Consider the following 22,609-nt stretch of genomic DNA (forward strand, 5'->3'; position numbering starts at 1 on the left):
AGCAGGGCGCGGCCCCAGCGGAGGCCTTTCCCAGGGGGACGCCTTAAAGCGGCAGTCCCGCTGCTTAAGGGGATCGGGCAGGATCCCGCAGGGGCCCGCTCCTCGCCGGGAAACTGGGCGCGGCCCTCAAGGTGGGTGGGGGGGGTTCCGCCCGTACTCACCGCCCTCCGCGCCCCGTCCCGCACCGCCCGCGGACGGCCCGCCGTTACCATGGGGATCCGGGCCGGCGCCGCGCCGCCACGTGACCGCGCCTCCCAGCAGCCCCGCGGGCGGGGGGCAGGACTACAGTTCCCGGCGCACACCGCGCCCGCAGCGCCCCCTGGCGGCCGGGTCGGAGAACGGACGGCGGCAGGGCGCAGGCACGGCGCAGCGCTGCGGCTGATAAGCTCCTGACAAAAGACACAGTTCCTCTAGATCGCAGGCACACGCTCCAAAAAAGGCTCCACGTGGGAAGCTGCAAGACTGCCGGCTTCAGCCCCTCTCAACAGCTCCAGGCACACGTAGCTTGCAGGGACCCGCTGATCTCCCTCATGTGCTCTGCAGGCTTGTGAGGAGGCGGATGAGCTTCAGACAGTGGTGTGCAGATGAAGGCCGAGGGCTGCCCCTGGCCGTGAGCCAGGAGTCACTGCTGGCCAGCGCAGCCAGCTGGTCACCAGCCCTGAGGGACAGCAACACCTGCAGACAGAGGCACAGCCATGAGCAGTCAGCCCCGCGCTGTCCCCACAACGCCAGCAGCTGTCCCACACGAGTGAGGGCTGATACCTGCTGTATCCCAGGGTGCTGGCTGACAGCACGCAGAGCCACGAGTGCTCCCTCCCGCACACTGGCCTGGGGGTCCCGGCAGGCCACCTCCAGGAGGATGCGGGGAACCCCACTCTTGATCAGCAACTCCCCAAGCTCCGCTGAGCATCGGCCCAAGTTGCCCAGGGCTGAGGCTGCATTGCAGCGTGTCTTGGCCTGTCGGTCACTCAGCAGCTGTGTCAGCCTGGGCACAGCCCTGCCCAGAGTACCAGCTGGGGAGGACACGTGATAAGCAGCATTACCCACTGCAAAGCTGGCCGCCTTGCGCACCGTCTCATCCTCATCAGCCAGGCACACCAGCAGGCTCTCCAGTAAGCCAGGCTGGCTCTGCAGCACCTGGGGAAAGCCACGGCTGTGTCGGAGCAGGTTGCCCAGCAGATGGCAGGTTTTGGCCCGTATGGGGTGCTCCTGGTGGCTGAGCAGGTGGGTCAGTATCTGGCACGACATATCTGAACCCCCTAAAATCCTCTGGAGAAAGGGCAGGTGCTCTGGACAGGTCCGAGCCACGTGAGTCAGGAGAGACAGGAGGTCAGCTGTGAGTATGAGGCTGCCTGAAAACAACACAGTACTCAAGTAGGCAATGATGTGCTCTGAGGCGGCAGCCTCCCTTGCTACTTGGTCTGTGACCTGCACGTCGGACACAACGAGCCGGCATAAGAGGCTCATGGGGAGCTCGGTGTCTGAGAAAGGCAAATGGTGACAGCAGACCTAAGGAGAAAGGAGACACAGTAGTGCTGAGTGCATTGACCTTGCCCTGAGGGCTGCATGGCACTCAAGTGTTGTCTCAGTGTGGGCACAAACAGCAGTGCCAGCAGGGTGTGAGATGGTGCCATGCAGCAGGGGCTGCAGTGTGGGGAGTTGTCTCCAGAATATGAAGAAGGGAAATGTGGGGGTAGAAGGGTACCTGCAGTAGCTGGGAAGGGATCCGGGAGTCTCTCACTGCCTCGATGACCAATGCTATGGTGTCTTCATCCACATCCAGGGCAAAAGGAAAACAGAGGAGCTGGCAGGCCTGGATCACTATAGCTGGGACAAGCTCAGCCTCTCCATCCTCCCTGGCTTGCCTGAATTTATTAGACAAACTGAGTTTAATACAGAGATGATGAAAGGAGGAAAAGAAAAAAGAAAAAAAACATCAGCTGTTGAACACTGCCCACTTCAGCCTTCCCAACTCACGTCTGTGCCAGGCACGCCAAGAAGCGAGGGGACAGCAGTGTCTTCAGCATTAACATGAGGGCACCATGGGACTGGGTAAGCTGAAGCAGGCACCGGTAGGACTCACGAGTGCAGACAAAGAGGGCCAGGCTTAGGAAGAGCAGTGTGCCTGCAGGAGAAACAGCATAGCAGAGAGGCAAAGTTAGGGAAGACTGAAAAACGTCCTCTCTTCTGTCTGCCTGTGCTGCATAGAACCCTCACACCCTGAAGAAAGTCAACAATTCTCAACAACTGAACCCTCTGGCCGTAGAGATCAGATGCTGATAGGGACAGAGATGTGAGCAAGCCTAAGGGCAGGATGTGGAGTAGTGTCCAGGAGAGATGATGCCCTGTTCACACACAGCTCCTACCTCGAGGGGAGAGAAGACTCCAATCTGGCTCTGCCACAGGGGACCCTGCTCCTGGGCTGTCTCCCTCCAGTGCTGCCCCACCGCTGCCCATGCAAAGCACAGCAGGAACACAATGCCACATTGTGCTCCACAGCTCTGAGGCAGCAAAGCTCTGCTCCACAGCCACATCCTCCTACATACAGAGACAAGAGCATTAAGAAGCTGCCAGGCTGTTCTTCACACTTCTGGTTCACGACCCTACCAGCCCCATGGTCCCAGGAAGGCCAGGGCTGGACAGCCCACAGAATGAAGAGGGAACCAAGCAGCCTTCAGCCCTCCTGCCCCAGCTGATGGTGTCAGTATCAGGCAATTTCTGCTCTCTCCCACTCTGATACATTCATGAATCACTTCTCTCTGCCCACCAGCCTTCCACCAACCCTCCTGAGCTCCACAAACAATCCTAGGAGACTTTCATGGGGTTGCATAGCTCAGCCAAAATTCTGCAGTTTCCTGTTTTTTTCCCATCCTTCATCACTAAACCACACTCTGGCTTCTGCATCCCCACACCCAGTCCAGGTAAAAGGTGAAGGACATGCTGGTACCTGTGCAAGCAGCTTCAACAGGAGGAAAATTAGCCCATCATAGAGACCAGCACCCATAGGCAGGGAGAAATGTAGCTGTAAGAGAATGTGGGACAGGCTGGATCTGCTTTGAGGGCAGACCCCATCTTCACCTGCAAACCTTTGTACTGGGGTGACAGCAAGGCCCCCCTGCTCCTCTGGCCCTATTCCATACCTCAACAAGCTCCATCAGTGAATTTGTCACTGCTGGTAAGATTTCTTTTCCCTTAAGTGCCACAGGTACCCCTTGCTGATCAAGCTGTGTCAGGAGGAATGCTGCAGCACCCTGTGGAAGCAGACAGAACTCAGCACTTTTTGGACTTGCCTATCCACACTTAATCTATTAGACCAGGCCAAGAACAGATCAGCTGCACCCACCCCATCTCAACCCAAGTAAGCAACAGTGAGACCCAAGTAGGATGTGGGGTTCTGCAGGATTCCTCATGGTATCTCTGGCAGGATGGACAGACTTACCACAATGGAGGTGACAGGGGATTGAGTGAGGAGATCCAGGGCTAGGGTAACTACCTCCTCAAGCCTGAAACAAAGGAACCAGAGGAAAGATACTGGCAACTAAGCCCTCCTCACTGTACTGTGTTCCAGGCCTTTACATCCAACTGAGTAGCAGCATTCAAATAGTCCCAGGGATAGGAAGAAGCCACTTTGCAGTAGGACAAGTGAAAAGCTGGTGCTTACCTGGAAGGAGAGGCCTGGGGCTGCAGGGTAAGCAGGGCCAGCAGGTATAGAGAGGCCTCACAGGCCATCCTCTGAGCCACCTCCTCCATGGGGACCTGCCAAAGGAGCAGGAGTCACAAGGGAACAGCAAGACTGGGAGGGGAGGAAGGGATGTTTTTGAGACCTGGAAGGAAGATGACAACTGCACTCTACAGACTGAGCTTCATCACACTCTTCCCACATCCCCTAGGCTGATCTAAACAGTGCCCAAAGAAATGGGTCACGTTTGCTTGCTTTCCCAACCAATCACAGGGGCCACAGTTAAATCCTACCTTGCCCTTTGAGAGCTGCATGAGCAAATCCCATACTTGTTGGCTCTTCCCCAGGTGCTGGCACAGACTTGGGCTGGCATAGCAGCCAGCATAGAGGATCTGAAAGACAGAGTGGAAAGCTGTACAGCTGCCCAGGTGACAGGGACACAATGGCCCAAATACTGTGGGCTCAGTTACTCCAGGAGACCAGAGTTATTAAGGGCTGAACATACAGCTTCCACTTCCCCAGGCTCCTAATCCCAGGCCAATGGACCAGACAACTCTGGGAACAGCCAGATAAATGGATGAGGTCATTACCTTGAGAACATTCAAGGAGCAATTTGGGTCCTTCAGCCTCCTCAGCAGCTTCCCAAGCTGCTGGCTCTTTCCATCCATAAGCTTTCCAGCTACCTCCTGAGCAACCTGTAGAAATCAGCTTGTTATGCACTTTACACACCTGAAGCATTGCACAGACTAAGAAGTTCCATACGAGCAACAAATTAACAGAAGGCATTGCTTCCTACACAGCAATGCCTGCTTTCACACAGGCATGCTCATCTGCCATGACCCAGCACTGCTTTGATGTCCCTGGGCTGACACGAGCAAGGTAAGATTCCTGCTCTGCTTCTTGCCATGTTGACTTAAAGAGTTGAACTTAAATATCAAACATAAATCTGCGTTCTTGTTTTCCCTCTTATTTAATTTAATTAATTTCATTTATTTTCAGATTTTCTACAGTTCACATCACAAGCTTACAATAATCCTTCATATTTTTCTTCGTTGCCTGCTCTTTTATTTAGCCCTTCCCTATGTCAGGCCCTAAGTGAGAGTCTTTTCACCGACCCACGAGTCCTTAGACTCAGATACTTAACAGCTAATTCAAGGCAGATGGGAACCATTAAGAACTGAACCCACAGTTCCCCCTCCCCCATGTTCCTAACCCTAGTCCTTAGTCTCCTGAAGCTCAGGTCTTAGATTAGGAGGAGTGGCCTACAAATTTCAGCCCCTCAGCCGGCAAACTCAGAGGACCTCAGTGCTATGCTCTACTGATAAAAATGAGATTTTCCTGCAAAGAGCTTCCTGCAAAAGGCTCTCCATACAAAGATGCATGGCGATCATGTATCTTTGCCCTACAAAGAGAAGTGGCCTGACCTGCTGCTTGGCTTTCCGACAGCTGTTCCATGCCAGGGGGATGCTGCAGGCAGCCACCAGTGCAGCCATAAAAAGGTCTGCCACACAGCTCTGGTCATAAGACAACTTGGCCTCCATTGCTGCACCTGCAAAGGGACAGAGCTCAGGAGACAGGCCTTAAGAGTGAGAGGTGCTAAGGGACAGCAGGAACTGGAGGCCAAAAGATGTCTGGGTAATGAGAAGGGTGAGATCTGAGATTGAGGGAGAGAGCAAGAGAGCCCCAGGTGGCAGGTGTTTGAGGAATTTGGGCAGATAACCTCTGCCACCTTCTTCTGGCAACAGCAGTCAGTGCTCTGCGGGAGCTCAAGAGCTTGAAGGAGAAAGAAAACCTGCTGGGAAGTGCTGTTGAGGAAGTGGTAAGCTGCAATCAGTGCTACCTTGCAGAACAGGCTGCTTAGTGATTGATCCCTGAAGAAGCCTGTCCAGCAGGGGCTGATGGTCCTCTCGTAGGCTGGTATAGATGGGGGCAGAGACAGAGGGGCATATTGCATCCAGGCTCTCACAGAGCACGGTAAAGCACTGGGGGAAATACAGAGGTTGCCATTACTGCAGACGGAAAACAGGAGAGGAGAGACAAGCAATCATGGAGAAAACTAGGAGGGGACAGCAGAGATGGGAGAAGAACATTTGTGCTAGAGCTCCAGGGACCAGTGTCTCCTTCCAACCACACAAGTCCCACTGTTATTGCATAGGAGCCACGTGCTGGCTGAGAGAGGGGGACACATGGAGGCATAGCCAAGGAAAGTATCTCTCAGAGAGGCCCTTTCTGCATGTGATCCCACCCCCCCCCAAAAAAAAAAAAACAAAACAAGAATGCATCCGACCACATAGCTTAGAGCAGGCTGCTCTCCCCACTAACACACGCACCCAAGCCCACAGTTTCTATGAGGGGAGAACACAGTGGGAGAACAGGGAGATAGGGACATCCTTACCAGGAGGCTTTGCTGGCACAGTCTCATCTCACTATCAGCTGGCAATGTGAGCAGATCCAGCAGCAGGGCTAGGAATTGGTTGGCACTCTCCTGGAGGGTCTGCAGGCTTGGGAAGGCAACAAGTGCAAAAGGGAACAGATAAATCTGGTCACTGGATATGCAAACGGGATCTGGTCAGGTCCTTACAGCCCTGGCTGCAAAGGGCAAGCAGCACAATTGGACTCATCAGCTGTGCCTTCCCCTGTATTAGCCCCATGGAAAGTACTTATCTGTAAGTACAGTGTCATTAGCCCATGATGCTTCCCCACATGACAGTTTCTCCTTCCTGCCTACTTTACTGTCTCTACTGTGGCCACAAGAGACCTCAGAGTGCACTACGTTTCCCCTACCTGTCCTGCCTACTCTCCTCCAGGCTGCATTCACTGCTGAAATAAGCTGTGGTCACCGTGATGAGGTCTGTCAGCACTGTGATACACCAGGGCTGCTGCAGAAAGCAGAAAGAAATATGAAGTGGCAATTCTTAATATTATGCTCGCCAACCTGACACCACTGCAGCAGGATCCTTCTTGCCAAGATCTTCCCCCTTCTAAACAGGGCCTGGAAGAGACACTGGTCTTGTGAACCACCTCCAGCAAGACACAGACCTGTGACAGCACAGACACACTGCAAGACTGAGGAAGCCCCAGTCAGCCTAGGGTCCTACACCCACCTGCTTGGTGCTGCCACTCTCCAGCATCTGCTTGGCCAGATGCAGCAGGAACAGTGGCACATTCAGCTCTTGGCAAAAGTGGTTCAGCAGTTCAGAGTCACAGCGGGTAGCTAGGAGATTTCTCACAACACGAAGCAGGGGGCGGAGATGGGAGGCTCCCTCAAGCATCCCTTCCAACACCTGGGCAGGAATAAGTCAGAAAGACTCAAGATCAGCAGCACTTATGGCCTCTCCATCAGCCATGTGGCTACCACCCAACCTCTGAGGCAAGGTACAACAGTTGAGCAATAGTATGTAAGGCAGCTGATTCCTGGGGAAGCTGAAGGACTCTGTGCTAGCTGAAGCAGGGGATCTCCCAATGCTCCCATCCCGATCCCAGGGAAGAAGGCAGCATTCATGTCCCCAGTCTCAGTTGGCTGGGCCATCACTCACTTGCTGAGCAGATTCTGCAAGCCGGGCTTGGATGCGGTGTTGAAAGGTTGGGTCCTTCAGGAGGCTCAGAGGCATGCTCAGCTGCATGGCCAAGGGCTCTGTGGCCTCAATCAGGTGTTGCCACTCCTCATCACTCTCCAGCTCCTGACCATGAAGGAGAAAGAGCTAGTGTCACAGAGCTTGCCTGCCCCAGAGTCTGTGTACCAGGCCCTAGGGACTGGGCCGTGATGACCTTATTGTAGGACACCATCTTACCTTGCTCTCCAGGTCCACAGCCTCCATGCTTTGCTTGCCTTGGAGCTCTGCCCTGCCAACACCAAGCTTCAGAGGTGATTCTGGCTGGGGAAATTCCCGCTCGTAATCTTGTGTGATGCTGTGCTCCCTGGCCAAGGAAACAGCCCAGTTAATGAGCTACCCCACTATTCTCTCTTTTTCCCAGTCCCAGTCTTCTCTCACCGTGGGCTGGGTGGACGCTCCTCCACTTGCCACTCTGCCATACTGCTCTTTACTTGCAGGACACCTGAGTCCTTCTCTTTGAGGGCTGGTGGTAACTCCCCCTCCTCAAGGGCTGTCATTCCAAAAGCTGCTCTGGGTTTATGTCTGCTGTGTCCTTTGCCAGAGTCCTTCACAGATGTAGTGTTTGCCTTCAGCTGCCCCTGGGAGATAGCAGAACAGTTTGATCAGGGCAGACTCAAGTGAGATGAGCCCTACCACACCAATGAACCCACGATCCTGCCTTGTATGTGGCCAGTACCCCAGCCTGGCCCTCCTTCCATCTTTTCCCTAGGTCCCATTTAAGAGCCACTCCTTTGACATAACTATGGGAGGCAGTCCAGAGAATTTCACACTTTTATCCACCTTTTTCTGTGCCTCCTCAGCCATCTTCTGCCGAGCTTTTCTCAGGATCCTGGACTGCCCACTCCTAGGGGCCAGGGAATGGACTTGCTGCTCCTTTAGAGCCTGTAGCTCTGGGGACAGCTTGGTGGTGAAGGGGTTTGAGATCCCATGCTCTTCTGTGTCATCTATCACTGGGAAGGAGAGGGTAGAATTTCAGCAGCAGCTCTTTTCTGGGACACATGCAATCCTGGGGAAATCCTGGGGGACCCAGAGCAACCCCAGGGGTAGGAGCTAGGGGCTGGTGGTTGACAGAAGCTGAAAGGAAGGAGGCAAAGACCAGAGTAGTAAAAAAAAAGAATGATAGGGTGGTGTTCCCAGTCTCCAGGCAGTAAGAAGAAGAAATTGTCTTGACCCACAATGGAAAAAGATTTGGTACTCACCAGTAACCCGTCCAGCAACAAAGGGGTGGGAGAGCAGCTCTGGCCAGGTCAGGCGCTGGCGGGGGTCTTTCATTAGCAGCCCCTGCAGGAAGCTCTACAGGGCAGCACAGTGCCAGGGTCACACACCACACATGCAAAAATGAATTCAGTGCTCCCACTAGTCTCCCTCAGAAAGGGCACTCAAGACTCCTGGGTTCTCTGTCTGGTCCTGAGAACAGGCAATGGGAAGACACTTCCCAGCCCAGTAAATCATTCCTTTGTTGTCTGCCTCAGCTTCCCAAGGGTAGTAGTAATAAGGGCTTCCCACCAGGGAAGCCAAGATCTCATCCCTTCACTGTGTTCTGAAAACCCTACCAGGGGAGAGAAAACCTAAGCACGACGACTTAGAACAGCACATAAAGCCAAAACAGCTATTGCATCAATGGGTCTTACACCACAGACAGAGCTTTATTCCTTACCTTGAAGACCGGGCTTATGGCCTTGGGCCATTTGACAGAGTCCTTGACAATGAGGTTGACAAGCTGGAAGATGCTGCTGGTGTAGAAGGGAGGTGTGCCCACAAACAGCTCGTACAGGATACAGCCTACAGACCACAGGTCTGCTGTGTGGTCATACGGCTGCTCCTCCACCAACTCAGGGGACATGTACAGCGGAGTGCCCTTGATGGAAGTCAGCACCATAGTGTGGATGCTCATAGCACGTGCAAACCTGCTCAGAGCAAAACACAAGTGGCAACTTCAGGCTGAAGCAGTCACTGCAGCTCCTAAGGAGACCCCTAGGAGTGTATCAACATCCTATCCCCCCTGGAACCCCAAATTCCCCACCCCAGCTAATCATTGAACATGTACAGAATTTAAGTCTCCTTCCACGCCTCCCCTTCTCTTCTGCAGCTCCAGAACACTCCTTAGATGCCCCAAGCCTACATGTCCTCCTTAGCTGGCCACCAGCACGCACCCAAAGTCACAGAGTTTGATGACGCCATCTTTGCCCAGCAGGATGTTCTGTGGTTTCATGTCACGGTGCAAGATGCGGTGGGAATGCAGGTAATAGAGAGCAGACACCAGCTGGGCAGCTATGGTCTGGACCTGCCAGAGACACAGGAGCTTCATTCCAGTACCCCACTCTTGCCCTTTCCCTGTTTGGGGCATGGACCAGCCCCAGCCTTGGGCCAACAGCTCCTCTCCAAGAAGTGAGACTAAAGCTGAGGCAGCAGCCACATGTTGTGACTCTTGTAGAAGGAACAGGGAGGTGGAGGTCATTGGTACTACTGTGATCTACTGCCTGCAATCTGGCTGCCCTTTCATCCCTTCAGAAACTCTGCCAGCCAAAGCCTCGGAGACACTTTTACCACCCTGATGTCTCCGGGCCCATAGCAGAGCCCTCTGCCTGCTGAGAAGTCCTGTTCCCAACATCCTGCAGCAAAGCTTGTGTGGCCAGTCACCTGGTCCTCTGGCAAGCTCCCATCATCCTCCAGGATCTGAAATAGCTCCCCCTCTGCGTAGTCAGTCACCACCACCACCTGGAGGAAGGAGCAGTGTGGAGGCATTAGGCACACACCCAGACACATCCCTACTGCACCTCTGTAGCTCTACTTATCAGGGACAGCAGAAGTCAGGGAAGTGTAAAGGAACAAGACAAGCATATGATAGTATTTTGGAGCCCAGTGGGTAGAATCAGTCCCTTGAGCATATTTGGGATCTACTGCCCGATTACTGGAAGGCTCTGATAAATATTGACCAATCAGTAGGCTGGGTCCCAGTCCTGAGACAACTCCCACATAAGGTCTCTTCACATCCAGATAGCAGGAGACCCCAATTTGGCCAACTGAGGGAGCAAAACAGGCTGGTGGTGGGTATGCAGCACTCAACAAGAGTGGAGATACAGCTGGGCACTGAACAAACCTGGCTGGCTAGAAATGCTGCTGAAGCCCTGAAAGGCTGTCAGTGGCATCTCCGGAGGCAGATAGCAGGTGACAGCCCATACCCCCTGCCCAACCAAGCAAAAGCATCTACCCCAAGAAGGCCCCTTTACCTCTTTGTCAGTCTCAAAGCTGTCGAGCATCTGGATGATATTAGGGTGACAGAGGCCTCTCATAATCTCAATTTCCCGTTGCAGGTTCTTCAGCTCCTTCTCAGACCGCCCCACCTTGGGTATGAATTTCAGAGCCACCACCTTCCAAAGCAGGCAAAGCTGGGATCACAGCAGGGTTCTAACCACCCTGGCACAGGCTGCATTTAACCCAACTTTAACTTAACCCAAGTGGGACTCAGTGTTTCCCAGGTGAGCATATAGAATAAGATATTTGTTCATATGACCCCTTGAAGGTGGGGCTCCCTCTGGGCCCCTGTTCACCAATCCTGGTATGAAGCAAGAGCCTGAAGCATGTCCTGGCATCAAGGAGTACTAGCAGCCACCTGAGCTGTATTAGCAGGACTGCAGGCAGCTGCCTGAAGGAAGTGACTCTTGCCCCTTACTTGGCACTTGTTAGACCACACTGACCAGCTTTTGGCTCAGAAAAGCACTGACAAACAGGAGCTGTCTTAGCTGAGCCCACCAGGATGGCAAAGGGGCTGACGCACACGGCATACAAGCTGAAACTGGGGGGCCTGAGACTCATTAACCTGGAGAAAAGCCAAACAGCAACCCTGTGACTGGCAGGAGGTTTCTAACAAGATGGAGCCAGGCTCTTTACAGACGTCACTCCTCACCTGGGCACTGCACCTCCGCCGCCCCTTGTACACTCGTCCGAAGGAGCCTTCCCCGATCACCTCTAGCACGTGGTACCTCTCCATGGCAAGGCTCCGAGGCCGGGCCGAGGCTCCCCAGAAGACGGACCGACGATTTAAGGCCGGAGGGGAACCGCAGTAAAACCAAGCCCGAGATAGAGTATGTCGCGCCTCCGCGTCGCCTAGTAACGGCTGCTGCCCTCTCACTTCCGTTTCCGGGTCGGGCAGAAAGATGGCGGCGGCCGGCGAGGAGGTGGAGGTGGCGGACTGGTAACGGCACCCCTTCCCTTCCCCGCCTTGCCCTGCCCTTCCCTTTCCCGGTGCTGCCTGACCGCTCGATGCTTCCCAGGGCACTGCCGGCCGAGGTGGAGGTGCTGGAGTCCATCTACCTGGAGGAGCTGCGAGTGGTGCGGGGCCGCGCGAGGTACGTAGCAGGCCCTGCAGCCCCCGGGCCCCGCGGCCCGGCCGCGCCTTACCCCTGCCCGCCCGCAGGTCCGAGCCCTGGGAGGTCAGCATCACCCTGCACCCCGCCACGGCGCAGGACCAGGACTCCCAGTTCGTGCGCTGTACGCTGGTGCTTGTCGTGCCTCCCCAGGTAGGCTCCCATCACAGCTGGGCCTCGCGGTCCCCATCTCTGCTTTCCTCGGTGTGTTTTGGGTTTTGTTGGTTTATTTTATTTTCTAGTATCCCAACGAGGCTCCAGACATCTCCATCAGCAACCCACGAGGGCTGTCAGATGAGCAAATCCAGAAGTGAGTGCTGAGAGGGAGGAGAGGGGAGTGGTGGTGTTAACAGTGCTGTAGAGCCTTCCTTCAATGCCTGCAGGGCGCCTTGTCATCTTAACACGTGCATACAGCTCTCAAATCACCTTGAGTTCGATCGTATGTCAGCCCCTGATGCTGAGTTTGACACTGAGGAACAGTTTGTTCCATGTAGTCCACCTGAAGTGTAATTGAAATCTCTCAGGCCTTCAGAGATGGGACCAAACTGAATTTCAGTGCTCAGACAGTTTACTGCTGCCTGTGTGCTCCTGTCCTTGGTGCAGCAGTGTGCATGGAGATCCTGATACCAGGCAGCAACACCGTGTTAAAGTTGCTTCCACCACATCAGCAGAACCTTTGCTAAACCTTAAGAGTACTGGGTGAGCTCAAGCTGAGGCAATTTGCAGGCTCACTTTTCCAGTTCCTTTGAGGACAGTGGCTTCCTGCACACGTGTTCATGAGGAGCAAGGGACGGCGCAGGAATGCGTGCTTGTATTTGTTCCCATCACACAGTGTAGGCAAAGGCTGGTGGATGATGTTCTTTTTATTTCTCCTGTTATCGTAGTGGTGTGATGAGCATGTGGAAGAGTGTAAAGGTGTTCCAAAGTTCGTGTTAAGTATTCGTTCTGCTTTGCTGTAGGATTTTGCAGACCCTCAGAAACGTTGCTGAAGCTAGGCTGGGGACAGAGGTGCTATATGAGCTGATTGAGGTGAGAGCTGGAGGGAAGGGAAGCAGCCAGTCATGCATGCTGTTCTTTGACTCCTAGCCCTGAGCCTGGGTCCTTGTGGAGGTTGGTGAGAAAAATGCTTGCTTTTTTGCTTTGACAGAAGGGGAAGGAGATTCTCACTGATAACAACATTCCTCACGGCCAGTGTGTGATCTGCCTCTATGGATTCCAGGTAAGAACGTGTGTTCCAGCCCTTCAAGCTGGCTGAGAAGTGAGTCAGAAGAAGGTAGAGATAAAGCCCAGTGGAAGAAACTGTGTTTCTGCCACGAATAACATTCCTGCTGACATGAGAGCGAAAACCTACCTCCACTAGGTGCCGGGAACACCCTTTTAATGCCCTTTCTCCCGCGTAGGAGAGGGAGGCCTTCACAAAGACCCAGTGCTACCACTACTTCCACTCCCACTGCCTGGCCCGCTATGCCCAGCACATGGAGGAGGAGATTCTCATGCAGCAGGAGGAGAGAGAACAGCACCTGGCACCTTCCCCCAAACAGGTATTAGGCCTTATATTGGGCACAGGCCCTCACGTGTTTTCTGTCACACCCTGTGGGATATGGAGCAAAGGCCAGCCTGACTCAGCAGCCGTGTGCAGCATGGTTAGCACTGTGCCAATGCTGAGAGAATCAGTGGAGATTGGACCAAGTGAGCTCCAGGGGCCCTTTCCAGCCATAATTACAAACTGAAATCCCCTGAGCCTCCCTGCTTTAGCAGAAAAGTGCTTGTGGTTAGCTGAAGAAGGCTGCCTTGTTTCAATTCCTGCATGGGGATTCCCTGGAAGTGTGTGGGCTGGGTTGCTGCCTAGGGTTTCACCTCTCACCTCCCTGCAGAAAGTTGGTGTGCAGTGCCCTGTCTGCCGGGAAACCCTGGTTTATGACCTCTGTGCCCTGAAGGCAGCGCCGCCACCACAGCACCCACTGGTAAGAGATGGGGGTTCAGCTGCCCAGCTGTGCCCACATTCTGAGTATCTTCAACTGGGACACTTTTAACACGTTAACAGTGTCAGCAGGAGCTGATTAATGTGCTCTGCCAATTACTCTAGAAAAACACACAAATGTACAAATTCCATCTCATGTGCCCTATTCAGAGGGGACCATTACAGCCCTTCTGCCATAGGAAGGGGGCCCAGCTTCAAACGTGGTAAGGGTAGGGGGAAGCAAAAGATACTGTTGGGGAGGCAGCAGTGATGTGTTGTTATAGAGTTGTTGGCTTATTCTCCAAAGCAAGCAGATACGTTAGGGGAGAGGCAGTTCTGCCACTGGCACATTGTGCCTGCATGGAACCTCTATGTTCTCTCTGCTCTAAGTGAATAACTGTAGCTTTCCTTAAATAATGTCTCTGTACCCACTGAGATATTATCAATTTCAGGTGAGTGACCCCATCTTATGTGGTGAGTTCTGGAGTTCCTGATTTTAGCTGCTCTGCATCTTGTTCCAAAGCAGAAGCTCCCAAGGCAGGCAATGCAGGGAACTGTGGGTCTGCAGAGGCATGTTCCCTCTCTGCGTATAGGTACTACACGTGAATCTGTAGGCTCAGTGGGTCAGAAGTTGCAAACAGACAGGTTGCTGAGGTGCTGTGTGAGCAAATGAGGGTTTGGAGAGTCACTCATGGCATTGCTAACTGACTACCCATACTAGATTGAGCCCTTAACCCATCTGGCCGTCTGCCACTCAGGAGCCGTACAGTCCAGATGCCAAGACATTGAAGCACCAAGAAGAACTGCGCTTAATTTTCAAGAAACAGCAAGAGAAAGGGGGCATCATTGACCCTGAAGCCGAGAAGAACCGTTACTTCATCAGCCTCCAGGCGGTATGGAACTGGGGGCAGAGAGCTACTGAGCTCCACACCAGCAAGGAGGTCCCTGGACTTGAGGGCCAGCCACTGTCATCTGCTTTGGGACTGCCCTGTCCCTTTCTTAACCGTTGGCTTCTTTCTTTCAGCCTCCAGCTGCTGTCGATCCAGGCCAGGCAGCTGCTGCCTCTGAGCTGCTGGTGAGTGCTAGTGATGCGGCTGCACCCCAGGCACCCTGCCAGGCCTCAGCTCTGGAGCCAGCCAGGGCAGAGCCTGGGCAGCCCGCGAGGCCTGCTGTGCAAAAGGAGCCCCAGAGCAAGAGGGAGAGACACAGAGGGGAGAGGCCAGGCCCAAGAGGTCAGGGCAGGCAGTCCTGCAGCAGCTTGCAGGAAGCAGCAGGGGAAGCCTGTCATCTGCTCCATGGCTCCAGGGTGCCCAGAGGCTTTGGTCAGAGACCAGAGAGGAGACCTGGTGGGAGGCACAGTCAAGAACTTCCAAAGCCTCACAGCAGAAGCAAGGCTGCTGCCCTGGCTGAAAGGAAGGAGCTGTGCCCTGAAGACCCCTCACCAGTAGCAGATGCGGTGGACTTGAAAGAGGAACACCATAATGTGGAAAGGCGGATCCCAGAGCAAGGTGCTGAGACCCAAAGCAAGGAGAAGGAGAACCTGGCATTCAACTACAGTGAGCACAGAGCAGTTCCTGGCAGGCAAGGCCACCACAGGCCCTGGGATTGTGGGAGGTGGGAAAGGTCTAGGGTGCAGGATCGTGGCTCCTACCACAGAGCACCAAGAGGCCGAGGGGTGTTCAGGCCCAGTGGACGTCGAGAAGCCCATTTTGTGGAGAAAGAGAGCAGTTCCTAGCAGAAGTGGTGAGGGGTTGGGCTGGGAGAGTCTACTAATAACAACAATGGCAAAGGTTCTGGTAGAGCAGTAGCAAGGAGTCACCGTACAACTTGGGATAGAGGGAGGCAGTTGGCACAGCTTGGGACAGGTGGGGTCTCCATAGTTCACATAGAATGAAGCATCCTGGAGTGGCCACTTGGTGTGAGTGAGTGGCTGTCACATCACTGGAGAAGATGACTTCTGACAGGTCATGGCAGCCTTGCATCTGAAGGATGCAGGGGGTAGAGGAAGGCTTGACCAGGGACCAGCATGCATCCATCATCTGTTTTTGTGAGTCAAGAAACATACAGAAACAAGTGGAATTAGCTTGGTGTGGTGCTACAGCAGAGTCAAAGCTGTGCAAGACCTTCTGTGGAACTCAGCATCCCTGCAGAGCCATGGTGGCCCCAGGCAATGAGGCTGTGACAGGGCAGCAACCTGCAGCTCAGCTTGCTGTGTCCCTCAGTTGTTCTTGGAGTGCCTTCTCAGCTGCTGCCCCTGCTCCTTAGAGATGACTTTTTCTTCTGTGGTGCAGACCACTGCTCAGCTGGTGGGCTTGGCCAGGCAAGTCCTTTGTATTACATGACTCCTCCCAGCCCTAGCCAGAGCTAAATAAAGTTTAATGCTTTGGCAGGTCAGGACTGTCCAGTGACTGAGGTCTGGTGCTGGCTCCTGCTCCCCCAGGAAACTTGAATTTAGCTGGAGCTTCTGCCCTGTCCTTCAGTTTCTTTTTTGCAGTTCCTTCTGCTGCTTTTTCAGATTCAAACCATGTCCTGCTGCGGAGATGTGACAGGAGATCCCAAACTTCTGAAGTGGGACACTGCTATTAAATTAATTTGTTGGGTCTTCTCTGGAGCCTGTTCCTTTTGTTTTCTTTGCCTTCCCACTCCTGTTCTTAGCTGACAGGTGCAACGTGTTTATCCTTGTTATTACTCCCTTTCCTCTTATTCCTTACATGCAGAGGCAGTCTCCTGGTTAGCAGGATACTGGCTCCCTGCTTTGCCTGGCTCACCTGGACTGTACATACTTATTTCTTCACACTTGTTTGTGCCTTGTGTCCCCCAACAAACCCCTCTTTTAGTCACATATAGATTACCATCATCTTCCTTCTGCTCAGTGTACTTTTAACAGAGCAAAAATTGCCATGTTCCAATGGCCAAGCTCCTCAGCATCCTGCAGTGAGTCAAGTTTTTCTTTCTCCTTGTTGAGAAAGCTACTGTGCCATATTGGAGCATGGGAATTCAGCCACAAACTTAAAGTGAGCAGGGACTTCAGTAACCTCAAACAGTCAAACACTATATGCTTGATAAAAAGGAGTTTTTTTCCCAGGGAGAAGGGATTAAGTGAGGGCTCTCACCTTTCTGACTCACTTGCTGTCAGCCTGGAGCAGAGGAAATTTTGCACTAGTGTGTGGAAATGGATTTGGGCCAAACATAATCTCTTTCAGAAAAAGTTCTGGCAGCAGCAGGTACAGGCTGTCAAGATGGCACTTAACTCTGGCTTGAAGGGGATGTTGGGGTGCTCGGGGAAAGCAAGGCTGTGATATACCTTCCCTGCTCTGGGTCTGAGATACTTAGAAGCAGTGGACATCTCCAGCTCCTTTCCCTGAAAGTTTGCCCAGGGTGGGGATTTAGATTGACGGTGAAATGAAGCCCACACCATGCCCTGAGGCTTCTCACTTGGCATCTGCTTGCATCCCTGCTCCAAGGATAGGGCCGTGCTGTTGCTGACCTACCTCACAGGGCTGCTGTGAGGCTAAACTAGCAAAGGCACACAGGCTGGGCAGAAAGGCACTGGTGGTGGCTGTAACATTAACACTATTAAAAGCTAGCAGAGTGACACAAGTTGCTTCCTGTGCTCTCATGGTGGTAATGGAGGTAGACACTTGGGTTGCTGTTGGTGGTGATGAGGCTCAGAACCTGCCTGGATAAGGCGTCCTCTCCCCAGCTGGATTTTCAGGGCTGTTAGCAGAGCACTTCTGCTCTTAGCACCAGCCTGGCCTAACAACCTTGAGAAGTGTCTGGATCAATGCTGTTCCCCACTATCAAGGTCAGAAGGGCTCTAGCAGGTAGATGGTGGAACAAATAACAGGCAGAGGAACAAAACCAACACTTGTCAGCATTCACACAAAAGCAAGGGGACTGGAGAGCAAAGAGCCATGTTGTGCACTTTACCTTAAGAAAATGTTCACAAATCAACGAAGACTGCACTCGTTTCAAAGACCACCAGCTCTCATTAGCAGTGCAATCACCACAACATCCTGCCCCTGCGAAATTCTCTTTTGGAATATCCAACCCATGAGGAAGAGGTTCATAAGTTACAGTTTCACATCTGGAAGCCTTGGCAGCTTCTCACAATCCCAGCACAACAGAAGTGAGCAGGGTCTGTATAGTAGCACCCAAGCCTAGGGAGCAGCCAGAACTGATCCCCTCACCCTGATGCAGAGCTAGAAGCTCTGGCTCTATGTATTTTAACAAAAAGACAAGGCTTTGGTGAGGTAGAGACCTGTCCCATGCGGCTAAGCAGCTCCACAGCATCCCCAGGATGGTCCAGTCCTTGTCCCAGTAATCTCCAGGCCTCACGGAGTGGTAGGGCAAAGCTCACCTTAGGTCACGGCAGGATGGAGTGTATGTTTTCAATGGCTCCCCCAGGATCCGTCTTGTAGAGCATGAAGTGGCCCTGTACCTGGGCAGCACTGATCTGTTTGGAAACTGCCAGTGCCCGCTCAGCGAACTGCTCAGCTACAGCCGGGGGCTGCTCGGGATAGAAGCGCTGGAACATGCGGGCCAGCTGCCCGTGGGAGCAGTGGCCCACGTACTGCTTGAGGTCCACACGTCCAGGCCGCACCAGAGCTGGGTCCAGCCTGTCAAGACACAGGGCTGCCTTCACAATCTGAGCCAAGTGCTTTTGCAAGAGGGTTCTAGCAGAAGCCCCCCTCCATGCTACAGCCAGAATCCTATCCACAGGTCCTATGCACTGTGGTACAGGCAGGGAGCTGGTTTGCTCCCAGGGTCAAGATTGGAAATAAACCCAAAAGAAAGGGAATGGTTGGCTCCTGGGGGTGACCCAGGAATGGAGTCTGAACAGTGACGTAGGCCAGCTCAGCCTAGAGTGAGCCAAGCTCACCACAGCCATGTCCAAAAGGTACATGAGCTATTTTCCTGAGCACAGATACATGCTGTGAGCCCAGGCTGCGTCCTGCTGACTGAATGGATTGCATGGAGCCAGCTTCTCATGGCACGGCCACAACCCTAAAACCCATGGATCCCTGCAGGCAGAAGGCTGGTACCTCTTCTGAAGGAAATACCAAGCACAGCACGATTTGAGCAAAGAGGAATAGGCCCCAGCAAGTGGGGGTCCTGATGAGGAGTTTACTTCCTGAGGTAGTATCAGAACATCCGTTATGTGGCCAACAAAAATTAATCTATAGTCCTTTCACTCAAGGATGCACACAGCCCTCCATAAAGTCACCAGAAAGGCTCCACAGAAGGAAGGTTTTCCCATGCACCCCTCCCTGCTCCCTCCCAGAGTGCAGCTCTGACCTGTCCACATAGTTGGTGGTCATGAAGACAATCCTGGCCTCTGTGGAGGCCACGCCATCCAGGGCGTTGAGGAGGCCACTGAAGGTCAGGCGCCCCATGCCTTGGTACATAGCAGGGTCTGTGGATAGAGATGTCTGAGACCATATCCATCTGCTGCTCACCTGGCAGTCTTGAGGGCCACCTCCCTATAGCCCAAGGCATAAGCCAAGCTTTCTGCTCCTTCCAATCCCCCTAGGCTGACCCTCTGCCTCTTCCTGGTTGTCAGCCCATTCACCATCCCTGCCTGGCAGCATCCCTGCAAACCCGAAAGGAAAATGAAGGGGAAGGCCACCTCCTCCTGTATGCTGAAAACAGATTTTCAAAGAAGTGTCTTTGCCTGAGATACCTCTGGAATTATGGACCCAATGCTACTTTCATGTGGCCAAGACAGAACTGAGTGAGCTCCAGCTTGGGTCATAAGACCTCCGAGAGCTGCCCCCTCCCTTTTCACTCCAGCATTGAGCCAGCAAATAGCCCAAGGCCTGGCCAAGGTACAGGTCACCACTCACTCTCAGCAGCAAGGTCCCGACTGATGAAGGCAGCATCCACATCCTCCAGAAGGATGATGCTCTGCTGTGGTGCCACACTCAGGAGGTAATTGAGTCGGTCATCAGAGAGGCTGCGGTCACTGAGGCTCAGCAGGCAGATACTGTGCTGCAGCTCCCCGGCCAGGGCTGTACTGGGAAGGACACAAACCACAGCAGTGAATCACAGGAAGAAAGCCTGGAACAGAGGAAAGCAGGGGAAGCTGAAGAACACACTCTCCCTGTCCAGCAGCAGGGGAGCGCACAGGCACATTCTCCCCAGTGGGGATCAGGAAAGGACAGCAGATGTGAGCCCTAGTGCCAGACCAACCTGCACACAGTGCTGTCACTCTGACCTATAAAAGTGACACAGCCCACTCCTTCAGTGCTGCATTTCAAACCCAGGACCACCTACACATTCTCAGCAGAGATTACTGCAAATCAGAGCAGGCAGTTAGCAGGAAAACTGCTGTCACCCAGCTAGCAATACTCACATGAAGCTGCTTTTTCCACAGCCAGGGGGACCATGTAACAGGTAGCCTCTTCTGTATGGGATCCCTAGGAAGACAGTGTCCTTTTAGGAACCAGCTGGGTTATTCTGAGCCCTCTCCCTCAGAGCCAGGGTGGGGGGGATGATGGGAGGGGGGCTGTGCCAAGCATGAACAGAGTACATACCAGGGGAAAGCAAAAAGCAGAACAAAAACTCTCTGCAGCTGTTTACAGAGAGGACCACAGGCATTCCACTTAACCCCACAGCAGCACTGCAGGGGTAATGAACTCCATGACTTATTGTGGTTTCCAGGATTGTAGGCTCCAGAACCTGAGCAGGATGAACCTCCTCCCAGGAGTCAAATCTAACCCCTACACATGGCAGGACACCAGAAAGCTGTGTGTATATGGGGGGTAGCTCGTGAAGAGATCAGGCTGATGAACAGAAGGCTGGGAACTGCTACAAGGCAGGATTGCAGCAGGCACAGTAGCAGAGTGCTGAGAAGCTGCAGGGATGGATAGAAGCAGCAGCCTCTGCTTGTGCTTGTCCCTTCCTTTCCCCCCCTGTGCTTGGTTATGGTAAAGACTCTTGGTTAAGACAGGAGCAGAGGTGAAGACGAGTACAGCACGATTACAGCTCAGGTGAGAGCACTGCTCTGTGCCCAGGCTGAGGGGCTCAGACGCACAAGAGACTTCACATAGCGCAGCCATGCCATCCGTGAACAGAGGTAAGGCACTGCATTGGGCACAGCACAGAGGACACCGCACTGGAGCCTTGCCTCTCTCGATGTACCACTGGGGGTTGTTGATGAACTCCTTCACGTCCTCAACCAGCCTCTCCGACACACCTTTCTCCAGCACCACAGAGCTGAGAGGCCGGCGGCGGCGTGGGAATCCAAACTGCCGCCACTCTGTTCCCATGGCTGTGTACATGATTGTCCTTCCCTCCTGCTGCTGCAGAGCCAGCTCCCGGGCTGCAGAAAAAGGCAGAGGGGATGGCTGGCAGGGAAGAGGCTCTCTTATGAAGCCCCGGGGGCCTCCAGGAAGGGGCCGTTCCCAGTAGGGCCCCCACAGCTGCCTACAGACCTTCCTGGAGGATGTTAAAGAAGATCTCTCGGTTGGTGCCTAATGCTGTGAAGGTGACAGACTCCCAGGCAGTTCCTGTGTTCAGGTCAATCATCTGCCTCTCCCGGTTGCGCTCAATGCGAATCCACTTCCTCTGATACCTGGAACAAGGGATGAAGGATGGAGCCTACCTCCAGCCACAACCAACAGCTCACACTCAGCACGCAACCAAGTGCAAGTTTCAGCTGCTGCCTTTTATCTCTCAGCCAGATTAGCCAGGGATGGTGCTATCTTCTGTCCCTAGAGTAGGCATGGTGGGGACTTGAGCTCAGCAAGGGGAACTCAGAGCTAACACATCCAATACTGGCTTGGCACACCTCTGAGGGTGGGATAAATCTAGGGAACCATTACCATTTGTTTGCACACAGACAGAGGGCATAGCATGGGTCACATGTCAAGGGGAACATTCACGTCAGATGAAAAAGCAATTTCACATTGGTGCAGACAAACTCCTTAAGCTACTCTCAATCCCCTCTCCAAATTCCGACCCCACAAGGAGGTAGAATTCTCTCTACCTCTAGAAGCCCTACAAACTGGACTTTCCTTACCAAAATGAGGGCAAACCCACAGATTGCTTTTCCCTCTCCTGCCAACCTTCCTTACCAGATGAAATGGTTTCCAGGGCTGGGAACAAAGTCAAACTTGGTGCTGACACGTCCACTCTCGTGCTGCAGGTATGAGGTCTCAACACTCAGGTGCTGCGTGTGCTTGGCATGGTGTGAGATCCAGTTCAGCAGCCATTGGTAGCTCTTATCCTTGCTGGGCACCTCCAAGGTGATCATATAGTGGCGTCTGAAAGCCACCAGCCCAAACTGAGCCCCTTTCCGAGCCAGTGCCATGGCTGTGCCCACCCCGACGAGGCCAAACCCAGCCCCAAAATAGGGGTTGTCCTTCAGTGCCACAACAAAGTCAGAAAATGGCATCGTGGGAGGTTAACGTGCTCCTTTCTACAGCATCTCCACGCTCTGTCAACCAACCTGTACAGGCAAAGAATGGGGAAAGACAACAATGAAGCAATGCAGTACAGCAGCAGAGGACAAGATGGGTAACCTGCAGCCGCCTGACCTTTAATGCAGCCTCTTCTCAAAGCACCCGTTGCTTCTACCACCACAAGAGTCCCCGCATTGTCGGCTGAGTCTGTAACCCCAGAGGGGAGACCCGAGGGGAGTGGTGTTCCCCTATCACAAAGCAGAGGGGCTGAGGCCCCATCCCCGGGGGGGAGACCCGAGGGGAGTGGTGTTCCCCTATCACAAAGCAGAGGGGCTGAGGCCCCATCCCCGGGGCTCCCTTCGCACAGCTGCGGGAAGGCTCGAAGGCCACCCATGGTACTCTCCTTCCTCTCCCTCTGGGCAAAGACGCTCACTCCCAGTCCTCCAAGCTCACAGATCACCCGTTCGGACACTGAAGACGAGACCCTCACCCCACGCCAGGCCCGACCCGCTGACCCTCACCTCCGAGCCGCTCTCCCCGGCGCCGCGCCGCGCCGCTCTCTATGGTTCCTCCCGCACTTCCGC

The 22,609-nt window shown here is 53.8% G+C and overlaps 3 protein-coding genes across 3 annotated transcripts; 1 reads left to right on the forward strand and 2 right to left on the reverse strand.

Annotated features, from left to right (window-relative positions):
- Positions 1–516: 516 nt before the first annotated feature.
- On the reverse strand, positions 517–11,341 carry STK36 (serine/threonine kinase 36). Its single transcript, XM_065751227.1, has 26 exons — positions 11,201–11,341; positions 10,524–10,664; positions 9,934–10,011; positions 9,447–9,577; positions 8,951–9,200; positions 8,493–8,586; positions 8,062–8,243; positions 7,672–7,871; positions 7,471–7,597; positions 7,216–7,359; positions 6,784–6,963; positions 6,464–6,558; positions 6,075–6,180; positions 5,520–5,661; positions 5,104–5,228; positions 4,270–4,374; positions 3,973–4,071; positions 3,662–3,756; positions 3,440–3,503; positions 3,141–3,251; positions 2,948–3,022; positions 2,367–2,538; positions 1,978–2,125; positions 1,706–1,865; positions 763–1,509; positions 517–675 (listed from the first exon to the last, which is right to left on the reverse strand). Exons 1-26 carry the CDS (start codon positions 11,282–11,284, stop codon positions 529–531), a joined length of 4,002 nt encoding a protein of 1,333 aa, XP_065607299.1. The 5' UTR covers positions 11,285–11,341; the 3' UTR covers positions 517–528.
- A 104-nt stretch (positions 11,342–11,445) lies between these two features.
- Positions 11,446–15,551, forward strand: RNF25 (ring finger protein 25). The gene is made up of 10 exons (XM_065751249.1): positions 11,446–11,488; positions 11,568–11,642; positions 11,711–11,813; positions 11,903–11,970; positions 12,620–12,689; positions 12,808–12,879; positions 13,061–13,201; positions 13,535–13,624; positions 14,379–14,513; positions 14,645–15,551. Exons 1-10 carry the CDS (start codon positions 11,451–11,453, stop codon positions 15,353–15,355), a joined length of 1,503 nt encoding a protein of 500 aa, XP_065607321.1. The 5' UTR covers positions 11,446–11,450; the 3' UTR covers positions 15,356–15,551.
- A 1,979-nt stretch (positions 15,552–17,530) lies between these two features.
- On the reverse strand, positions 17,531–22,594 carry LOC136058046 (mitochondrial chaperone BCS1). The gene is made up of 8 exons (XM_065751250.1): positions 22,547–22,594; positions 21,699–22,072; positions 21,057–21,196; positions 20,750–20,944; positions 19,976–20,039; positions 19,467–19,636; positions 18,919–19,036; positions 17,531–18,239 (listed from the first exon to the last, which is right to left on the reverse strand). The coding sequence occupies exons 2-8, from the start codon at positions 22,016–22,018 to the stop codon at positions 17,987–17,989; spliced, it is 1,260 nt and encodes a 419-aa protein (XP_065607322.1). The 5' UTR covers positions 22,019–22,072; positions 22,547–22,594; the 3' UTR covers positions 17,531–17,986.
- Between the last annotated feature and the right edge of the window lie 15 nt (positions 22,595–22,609).

Source organism: Cyrtonyx montezumae, unplaced genomic scaffold (genome assembly GCF_038088225.1).
Source record: "Cyrtonyx montezumae isolate F1298 unplaced genomic scaffold, pur_monq_1.0 scaffold_7, whole genome shotgun sequence".
Taxonomy (NCBI): domain Eukaryota; kingdom Metazoa; phylum Chordata; class Aves; order Galliformes; family Odontophoridae; genus Cyrtonyx; species Cyrtonyx montezumae.

Excerpts from the sequence above, each read along its gene's own strand:
- STK36 (XM_065751227.1), bottom strand. The coding sequence starts at position 11,284 with ATGGAGAGGTACCACGTGCTAGAGGTGATCGGGGAAGGCTCCTTCGGA. Across the intron at positions 7,360-7,470 it reads CTGTGGACCTGGAGAGCAAG|GAGCTGGAGAGTGATGAGGA; the intron begins GTAAGATGGTGT and ends CTTCATGGTCAG. Across the intron at positions 5,662-6,074 it reads TGTGCCAGCAAAGCCTCCTG|TGCTTTACCGTGCTCTGTGA; the intron begins GTAAGGATGTCC and ends TATTTCCCCCAG.
- RNF25 (XM_065751249.1), top strand. The coding sequence starts at position 11,451 with ATGGCGGCGGCCGGCGAGGAGGTGGAGGTGGCGGACTG. Across the intron at positions 11,643-11,710 it reads GTGGTGCGGGGCCGCGCGAG|GTCCGAGCCCTGGGAGGTCA; the intron begins GTACGTAGCAGG and ends GCCCGCCCGCAG. Across the intron at positions 12,690-12,807 it reads TGCTATATGAGCTGATTGAG|AAGGGGAAGGAGATTCTCAC; the intron begins GTGAGAGCTGGA and ends TTGCTTTGACAG.
- LOC136058046 (XM_065751250.1), bottom strand. The coding sequence starts at position 22,018 with ATGCCATTTTCTGACTTTGTTGTGGCACTGAAGGACAACCCCTATTTT. Across the intron at positions 20,945-21,056 it reads CTTTAACATCCTCCAGGAAG|CCCGGGAGCTGGCTCTGCAG; the intron begins GTCTGTAGGCAG and ends CTTTTTCTGCAG. Across the intron at positions 20,040-20,749 it reads CCAGTGGTACATCGAGAGAG|GGATCCCATACAGAAGAGGC; the intron begins GCAAGGCTCCAG and ends CTGTCTTCCTAG.